Here is a 10,215-nt window from a genome sequence, read left to right on the forward strand (position 1 = left end):
GCCAGGTAGGCAACCCTGAGGTAACTGTAGTGCCCAATAGAAACTGACACAAACACAGGGATAACATACAAACTTGTCACCGATAGTCCAAGGACTTAAACTCATGACCTTACTGCTAATACTAAGCACTATTGCTGCCCATACGTGCATTTTGGACTAGATCTCAAAAGCATACCCCCAACATGACCCTCTCCAGGAGGGACACAATGCTCTGTTTCTGGACTTCCCTCTAAATACATGATTACCATCACCTGCGTGGTCACCATCACCAATATGGTCGTATTGTCAACCGCACTTAGGTCGACAGGTGTCTAGGTCGACATGGTTATTTTTACTGGTTTTTTTTGAGCCGACATGTGCCGACAGGCCGTATTTCATGCCCTACCATCCACTAGGGCGTGGTTGGAGAATAAAATAGTGTACCCGAAGCATCACTAGCATAGCGAGCGGCTGCGGTTGACTTCCAACTGTGTCCATGTCGACTGTCGACATTTGGGTCAAAAAACAGAAAGAAAAAAAAACATGTTGACCTAGACACCTGTTGACCTAAGTGCTGTCGACAATGCGATCCACACCCACCTGGTGATGGCATTCAAACATTCCGAGGGAAGCCCAGGGGCAGAGCATTGTGCCCCTCCTGGCATGGAACATGTTGGGAGCTATGATCAAAGTACCTGCTGCACATGCTATTTGCAATATGATGTACATGGGAGCCACATGGTAAGATAAAATAGCACCGTGTGTGGGCACCTTATGTCACCGTGCTGCCCCGTATCTCTGAATATACACATACAGCATTACTGCCTCTCAGCACTGAGGCCATGGTTATACAAACTCCTCACCATGCAGGCAGGGGGGTGCTGCGCTCACCTTCTGAAGTGCTCACACAGCCGGTGTGATCTGGGAGCACTTCTTAGTATGACCTATGATGTAACCCTAGGTAGGATCTAAACTTATGGTGAAGACAATATGATGTGGGTGATATAAGAGGTTTTATTAATTAAACAGATAGATAATAAAATGACAAGTGGGGATGGGGTAGGTGGCCGTGTAGCTTCCACTCCGTGAAGCGTGGCAAGCGGACGCGTAATACGTCTGAAGTTATGTGCGTCCCCTCGCAGGGCTCGCTGCGCTTCGGGCTCGGTGGCTCGATGCGCTCGCCACACTATATAAAATCAACTCCAAGCCGACGTGGATAGTGGGGGTATGAAAAGGTTGGAGGACGTGCTTCGCCACCCCTATGCGGGCTCGCTGTGCTAACCACGCTTCGGGTTCACGTTGATCGTGGCGTTAACAGGGGGGGGGGGGGGCAATACAATGTAAAACGGGGTCTGGGGGGCATTTAACATCGGGGCCAATGTAAAATCGGGTCTTAGAGACCATTTAACATTGGTTCCAATGTAAAAAATCGGCTCGGTCGGGTCAATCGCATTGCATGCAATTTGGTTGCATGCGATGCGATTGACCTGATTTTTGCATTGCATACAATTAAAATCGGTGGCGCCGTGCTAGGAAACAAGTACCAAAAATTATCTTGTTAAGTTAATTGGCTCCCAATAACAAATGATTCCTGGTCAGAAACGCTGGGCATTCCCATGGGCACGACCCCTCACCACTGAACCCCGCCCGCACTGCTAGGTGCGAACAGGACAGCCAACTGGCAGTTTGCCTTGCCCGCTCGCACCAAGAATCTGCACATGCGCAGATGCTCAACATTGCTCCGCGCACAGACCAGAATAAGGGCCACTATGTAGACAAAGTGATTGGACATTGACAGTAAATAGATGAATGTATTTTGCAGGTCCTCCAGGTGCAGCGACCACTGCAGACTCCCTTCTATGCACACGGCCTACAAGTTCCTGGACAACAGCCGGTGGTAGGTTTTGCCGTTTTGTCTTGTAGTACAGCGACTAAGGCCGGGATGTATCAATATTCGTGGGTGTTACCTGTTTTTTTTTGTGCCTGTATCACATCCGTTTTGCGGGACTTTCCTCTTTATGTATTCTTTTTTTCTGGACAGCGTATACTGTGCCCTCCTCCGATATTTTTACGTATTTTTTTTTTGTGTCTGTTCTCCCTCGACACCCGACAGCAGTCGTGCACTGCTTCCTCCCTCCAGCCTTCAGGAGATTGCTCAGACCCCTGTCTGACACCCGGCGCCGGTCCCACACTCCCTACCTCTCGCAGCATGCCGCCTCACTACCCGCTCAGGCTCCCGGCAGCAGAGGTCTTGCATCCTGACCTCCTGCCCCTGGTCAGACACCCACACGTCGAAGTAGCTGTCCCTTGGCTCAGGCACCCGGGGGATATGTTTCCCCCCACACACACCCAACTTACACCCAGATTCCGCCTCCTCTCCAGACCAACACCGCCAGTCAAACTTGGCGAAACAACAAAGGGCATCACAACTTTTTATACATTTCACAGGACGTCAGGTTACATTCAGACCAATGTAAGTATACTTCGCTGCTGAACCACTGCGAGACTTTAAAAATGCCGACATTAAAAACATAAAACATTATTGATACATCAGGAAGAAGGACAAAAGCCTCGAAAACGGGATGTCAGCGCAGCGGTAAGCGTTGATTCATCCCGGCCTAACTGTAACATTGAAGAAGGTCGAGTCGGCCTAGAACGCACCTGTCTTTTTAATTCAAACTCATGGGTCGATCTTAATAGGTCTGAAGGGTGCAAGGCAACGGCACCCGATTCAGCCCGATCTCACACCCTTCACTGGGCCGAATTCGCTTACAATTGCTCATACCCCTATGGAGGTGCGAGCGCTTTTAAGCAAATTCAGCCGCTGTACAGTGCACTTGGTGCCGTTATTATTCGCACTCGCGAATCATCCGCACCAAATAGGATTGACCACTAAATGGGGTTAAAATTTGGATTCTGAGCTGGCCAGTTCTTTGCAGGTTATCGTATTTTCTGTATATGAGTCCAGCGTCACCATGGAAACATGAAAGGTGACATTGTCATAGAACTGCCACAATGTAGGGAGCACAGAGTTATAGCGAACATCTCTATACTACTTAGAGGTAATGTGACCAGGGACATTTTTGGGTCAGAAAGCCCCGGAATGCCATTCCTGAAACTCCTTTTTTTTTTTCTCCAAAATTACATCATCAGGAACGGCGTTCTGGAACCTCTGCGACCTGCCCTGCTGTCTGTCTCCTCCTGCACCAGGTGAAGTGACATGGCTGCCGCTTCCCTTTTGAGGGGATGGGAGGAGAGCGCATTGCATGTCTCTGCTTCCCCTCACTGTGTCCTTGTGACTGGGCCGTCAGCCAATCAAAGCTTGCGGGCTGGCTCCTGATTGGCTCATGGGCAGGCAGCCACTCAGAGCTCACGGGCCAGCAGCCAAGCAGGAGCTGGCCCAAAAACTTTGATTGGCCGACAGCCCAGTCACAGGGACACAGTGAGGGGAAGGACAGATGCGCTCCCCTCAGAAGGGCAGTGGCGGAGGAAACAGACAGCAGGGGGTTACCGGACTCTCCACTCCCCGACAGCAGCAGCAACAGCATTGAGTTGCAGTGCTGCTGGGAAATTCTTACACCGTACCGCTGACTGTTTTTTTTAGACTTGCACTACTGGCTGTGGGGCATTGTTATGGCACTGCTAAGGGAATTATGTGTTAAAAAAAAAGTTAATACCCTGTCCATTTGGTAGCTCCACCCACAGCACCGCCCACTTCTGCACCGCCCACAGTTCCTGAAACTATTTTCCTACAAAAATAGCACTAAATGTGACCATGCAGTAGAACTAGTGGACCTATGCCCTACATCGTAACCCCACCACCTCCATTCTATACTGTAGGAACTGTACACTCTTCTGGTAATCGTTAAACACCTCCTCCTGATCTGCAAAGTGATTTGTCACTCCATAACACTCGCTGCCATTGGTCCACTCTCCAGTGTTTGCGTTCTTTACACCGGCTGCATTCTTCTTTGTGAATGGAGGTTTATAAACAGCTGCTCACCCATATTATCCAAGTACATGGCCTCCCTACAAAGTGTTCTTGTCTAAACCAACACATTAGTGGCCATTTGGAACTTGTATGCATGTGGTAACCCCTGGTCCATGGGTTGCAGTTGCGGTTGGCTGAGGTCTTCCAGGGCGAAGTGCATTCCGGCAATGACCGCTCCTCTTACACGTATTAATCACAAAAGTCCCAGTGGATTAAGGGACCTTCATAACATCCACAATACTTCTCACACACATGCCTCCGATCAGCCATCCTACATTGATCCCCTTTCAAACTCATTTAGCTCATTCCGGAAATCCATTCCGTTAGCCGATGATCTAATCGGAGCCCCGCTACTTGTTTTATAACTTTACGAAAATGTGAAGATAGCTTTCATTTCCCAATATTCTAAATATAGTAGGTCCATAAAATCCACATGTTTAATAGACCAAACCATTTTTAGTTATTAAAAATTATTATTGAAGAATCGTAACAAATTATTTTACTGTTTTTTTGATTTAAGTAGCTTTTGCCTAATCCCCGTTCAGTAGATTCTTCTATATGTTGTCCCTTTATGGGTTAGCTTTGCCTGTAGGTATTACCTGATATGGAAGTTTTACCCCACCCAGGTGGAGATATATTTAGCCTTGGAGAGAGGTAATGTGGAAATGTTGTCCAAATCCACCAATCCGCATCTGTCAATTCTAGCACAGTCTATGAAATGCCTGAAGCCGATTGGTTATTTTGGGAAACTTCTCCACTTTATCTCTCTACAATGCTTGGTACATCTCCCTTCCTCTGTTGAGGATATGGGGAGAATTCAATCTTGCACTTTATGGTGGCAGGATCTTGCTCAAAGGTGTTCACTACCCCATAGGGTAGAGAGCACTTTTGGATGAACATTAGGGCTAAATGGGATGGCAATTGGCTTTCCCCTATGAGACCTCTAATTTCTGAGTGTCTGAGACTCACTTTCATTTCTCTCTTCTGCTACCAGCGATGGCGTCTGCTGATCTGAGACGGGAGCTGGACTGTTCCATCTGCCTGAACATTTATACAGATCCTGTCACCCTGAGATGTGGACACAACTTCTGCCGGGCCTGTATTGATCGTGTGCTGGATACACAGGAAGGGACTACAGTTTTTACCTGTCCAGAATGCAGAGCAGAGTATCTGGATCGTCCTGCACTAGAGATAAACAGAAAGCTCTGCAATATAGCAGAACGTGTACGCTCTATTCCAGAAGAGGGAACTGGGATGTTCTGCACTTATTGTGTCCACTCTCAAGTACCTGTTCTTAAAGTCTGTCTGAAGTGTGAAGCTTCTCTCTGTGATATACATTGGAGGACACACAACAAGTCAGCAGAACATGTCTTGGTTGATCCCACCACTTCCTTGGAGAAGAGAACATGTTCCCTCCATAAAGAGATCTTGAAGTATTTCTGCACTGAGGACAATGTCTGTATCTGTGTGTCCTGCAGTTTGGCCGGAGAGCATCGGGGGCACGTGGTGGAGATGCTGGGTGAGGCCTCTGAGAAGAAGAAGGAGAAACTGAGAAATGTTCTGCAGAAACTGACCAGAAATAGAGACGAGACTGAGAAAAGTATCCAGAGTCTGCAGAAACGCAAGTGTGAAGCTCAGAAAAATGCAGCTGGTTCAACAGAGACAATCACTGCCCTGTTTAGAAACATCAGGAGACAGCTGAAGGTCCTAGAGAAGAGAGTGCTGAATGAGATCTCTAGGCAGGAAGAGAGTGTTTCACTCTCAGTCTCCGATCTGATTCAGCAGCTGGAAATGAAGAAGGATGAGATTGCCAGGAAGAGGTGTCAGATTGAGGAGCTGTGTAACATGTCTGACCCAATGACTGTCTTACAGGAACCAGACACAGGTGACTTGTATGATACAGAGGAGCCATGTTCCATGACTGATCCAATGACTATTGACCAAAAACAGGATAGTGAAGAGACCGAGGAGGAGATGGCGGTGGAGGGAGACACAGAGGAGAACAGCGAGAAGGAGGGCATTGAGAAAGGGAGTACAGGAGAGATTGAGCATGACCATCAAGTGGGAGATCTGGATGTGAGTCTCCTCTCAGTGAAATTACAAACATTATCTGATCTAATAACAGGAATAAATGTATGTTTCTATGTGCAGGCACCAGCAGACATATCACTGGATGTAAACACAGCTGGAAAAAATATAATTATATCAGGTGACATGAAAACTGCAGCCAGGTCTTCAATAAAACAGAAAAAGCCAGAGACACCAGAGAGATTCCAGGATGAGCCTCAGGTGTTGGGCACCAGGGGATTCTCCTCAGGGCGACATTACTGGGATGTGGATGTCAGTAAGTCAGAGAGCTGGTGTGTGGGGATGTGTTATCCCAGTATAGACAGGAGAGGGGATCAGGCAATAATTGGACGTAATAACAAGTCTTGGTGCTTGGATAGAGAGACTGATGAGTATTCAGTGATACATGATGGGAAGGAGATCCCGTTACCTGGCAGTATTCCCTATGCTAGAGTGAGGGTGTATGTGGATTATGAGGCAGGACAGCTGTCCTTTTATTCTGTGAGTGACATGATCAGACACTTACACACCTACACTGCCACCTTCACTGAGCCCCTTCATGCTGTATTAGGTGTATGGGAAAGGGATTCTGTACAGAAATATGAGAGGAGACTGGAGCTGGTGGGAGGGACATCTGATTGGTCGCATTACATAGTATGATGCAGTGGATACAGATGTTTTTTTTTTTAATTTCAACTTTATTGTATTTTTTACTTTTAACATACATCATAAAATAGATAGGATGCAGGAGTATGTACCTTTTAAAAAATTAGTCTGTGATCAGCAGTAAGATACATTTTATTCAGTACCATATAATAAGTCTTAACAAACCTCCCTTTCATTATCGCAAGCTGCGCTACACCATTATCCGTCCTCTGTATTTATTTTAACTTCTCTATACTACACGCCGTTGTGCTTTGCTTTTATTTACATATATTAGTGTTTTAGTGTCTTGTATTGTGTCTATTTCTTTCTCTCCTGTGTTGCAGTTATTGAATAATAAACAAGTTTAAATTATAATATGTATGTGCTTCTTTAAATATTTGCCTTCTTATATCTTCCTCGTGTATTAATTTAGCAGTGAGTTATTTAGTGTGCCTTTATTTCCCTCCTTTTGGTCGGCAACCGTGGAGCGCACCATGCGATTCACACTTTTTTAGATCGGCATTCCTCTACCCTCCATTATCATCCATTACGGCAGTTCCTATCGAATTCCAGCTTCGAGGGAGTTCCAAACTAAGAACAATTATCTATAAGGCTCCTCCTCAAAAGGTGAGAAAAACCCTAAAGTTGTGGAGGATTGCGCTATAAAAAAAATTACTTCAATCTCCTGCGACCCTTTATGTTGCCCTCCTTTCACCCTATTTATGTGGTGGGTTATACATAATAAATGGATCCCTCTTACACCTTCCAGTTGCTCCATATCTTATGATATGTTGCTACGGACCCTCTTGCCAGGTAAGTGAATTTTTCGTGGGGCATGGTCGCGTCCATCAGGGCTTTCCAGACCTCTATCTCGGGGCTTTCTTTAGCGAGCCATTTCCTGGCTATACATATCTTTGCCAGAGTCAAAGCAATTATGGTAAACTGTCTAAGATATCTGTCCATGAATCCTCTCTCGATTATTGCCAGCAGACAAGCTACTGGTGTACAACTTTCCTTAGGGATCCCCCTATCCTCCAATTCTTTAATTACTAATTCCCAGAATTCTGCTATTTTAGGGCATTCCCATATTAAATGCATGAATGTTCCTGGGCTAGTTGTACATTTTGGACATTTCGCATCTTCCCTACCTCCTATCCTATATAGCAGTTCGGCTGTCATATATGTTCTGTGAACTATGTACAGCTGAGACTGTTGCCTGCTGATTTGATTAGTTGCTAGACATACATTTTCCAGGGCCTCCTGCCATTGTTCAGCCGAGATGGGTCCAATGTCCATCTCCCATGCAGTCTTTAATTCTAATAGGTTATCCTTTTGGATTTCCTGGCTCAAGGACTTGTATAGATAGGATACTTCATGTTTATTTGAACATTTCGTTAACAATTTTTTGGTTAATGATAATTCTATCCTGGGCCCGTCCTGAACGAATTGAGCATTGCAGGCATGTCTCAGCTGTATATAGCTAAACAAATATTTATTTGGGAGGGATAACTCAAGTTTTAATGACTGAAAGGATCTGAATTCCAGGTTGAGGTACAATTGGCCAACAGATTTTATTCCCTTCTCATTCCAGGTCTTCCTAAGCTGTAACTTATTCAGTTCTGTAAGGGCTCTTGCCTTGTTAATAGGTGTATCGGGGTCTATTCCCTGAGTTCCCAGTATGCCTAGATACTTAAATTCCTGGACCCTTCTCAAAGGTGCCACAGCCGTGCTCGACAGTGGACGCTGGCTCTGTAAAGGCAAGATACATGACTTTCCCAATTTATTCTGAGGCCCGAATATCCCCCGAATCTCTCTACCATCCCTACCACCACCGGTATTGCCTCCACCTGGTTTTGTACAAAAAGGAGGATGTCATCGGCATATAAGGCGACCCGGTCCTCCTTCTCGCCAATTGTAAGCCCTCGAATGTCTGGGCTTTCTCTCATCAGGCATGCCAGGGGCTCTACGGCAATGGCAAAGAGACCAGGGGACAGCGGGCATCCCTGCCGTGTGCCTCTGCCTATTTTTAATTGGGGGGAAATGTAGTTATTTACGGAGACTCTGGCACCTGGGGATTGATATAATAATTTTATCCAATTAATAAAGACTGGGCCGACCCCTATCCATTCCAGGGTTTCACACAGGTAGCTCCACTCTATTGTATCAAAAGCTTTGGCCGCATCGAGTGAGATTACGGCCGCATCCTGCATCTCATCTCGATGGGCCTGTAGATGTAAAAACATCCGCCTTAAATTAGTGGTTGTGGATCTACCCGGCATGAACCCCGCTTGATCGCTGTGTATAACCTCGCCCAGTACTTGATTCAATCTTTTTGATAGCACCTTCGACAGAATTTTGACATCATTAGTGAGTAGGGAGATAGGTCTGTAAGATTCGACCTCCCCAGGGTCTTTTTCCTTCTTCAAAATTACCATTATCAGTGCCTCTGACATGGATGCTGGCAATTTCTTGTGAGTATAGATATCATTAAATAAAGTCAAAAACCTTGGAGAGAAAAAATTGCTATATTTTTTATATATTTCCTGAGGTATCCCATCCATCCCGGGGGCTTTGCCTGCCGGGATGGATGCGATTGCCTCTTGTATCTCTCCCAAGTTAATCGGGGCTTCCAGTAATTCCCTTGAGTTTAATGACAGAGTTGGTCGTTTTATACTGGCCAAATAATTCCGTATTTCTATTAATGTATGTTTTTGACGGGACTGGTATAATTGATAATAGAACTGTCGAAATTCTTCGACTACCTCTGGGGTCTGGTGTACACAATTCCCCTCCCTTGTCTTGATTTCTGTTACTACATTAGTAGTTCTATCATGTCTTGCAATGCCCGCCAGAAAACTTCCTGGCCTTATCGCCCTCAAAGTACCTCACATGTCCAGCATATAGCTCTCTGTACTTTTCTTTCTTTGTCAGGCATTGCAACCATGCTTCCTGGGCCTCCCTCCATTTCTGCCTATTTTCCTCATTGGAGTTCTGGAGATATTCTATTTCCAGATCTTGACTTTTTACCTATAGTTCTCTCTCCTTGGCTCTAAATGAGGCCTTAAGTCCGGCTATTTCCCTTATTAGGGTGCCCCTGACGTTTGCTTTGAAGGTGTCCCAGATTACTTCTGTCGGGGCCGATCCTATATTTTTTTCAAAAAACTCCACCCAATCTCTAATCCCCCCCAAACTGAGTCTGGGTCAGCCAGAAGGTGTTTAATTTCCAGAATGAGTAACCCCTTTTGTCTCCTATATCTATTTTAAGCAGAATCGGGGAGTGGTCTGATATTCCCCTCGTCAAATATTCAACTTCTTGTATATTGGGGATCAACTCTTCTGAAACAAGGGCTAGATCAATCCTCGAGAAGGTGCTATAGGAGCTGGAGAAACAGGAGAATTGTTGTCTATCTGGGAATTTTTCCCTCCAGACATCTCTCAGCCCCATCTCCTTGATCATGTCAGTAAACCCTGTTTTACGTGCTGAACTGATTATGCCTCCCCCACTTTTCCTGTCAATCATCGGATCCAGGATA

The 10,215-nt window shown here is 45.8% G+C and overlaps 1 protein-coding gene across 1 annotated transcript; it reads left to right on the plus strand.

The window, feature by feature from the left end:
* Nucleotides 1-4,311: 4,311 nt before the first annotated feature.
* LOC146027165 (E3 ubiquitin-protein ligase TRIM39-like) lies at nt 4,312-7,057 on the plus strand. The gene has a single exon (XM_083158123.1). The coding sequence runs from the start codon at nt 4,967-4,969 to the stop codon at nt 6,695-6,697; it is 1,731 nt and encodes a 576-aa protein (XP_083014249.1). The 5' UTR covers nt 4,312-4,966; the 3' UTR covers nt 6,698-7,057.
* The last annotated feature ends 3,158 nt before the right edge of the window (nt 7,058-10,215 follow it).

This window comes from Crinia signifera, chromosome 8 (genome assembly GCF_055691185.1).
Source record: "Crinia signifera chromosome 8, ASM5569118v1, whole genome shotgun sequence".
In the NCBI taxonomy this organism is placed as follows: domain Eukaryota; kingdom Metazoa; phylum Chordata; class Amphibia; order Anura; family Myobatrachidae; genus Crinia; species Crinia signifera.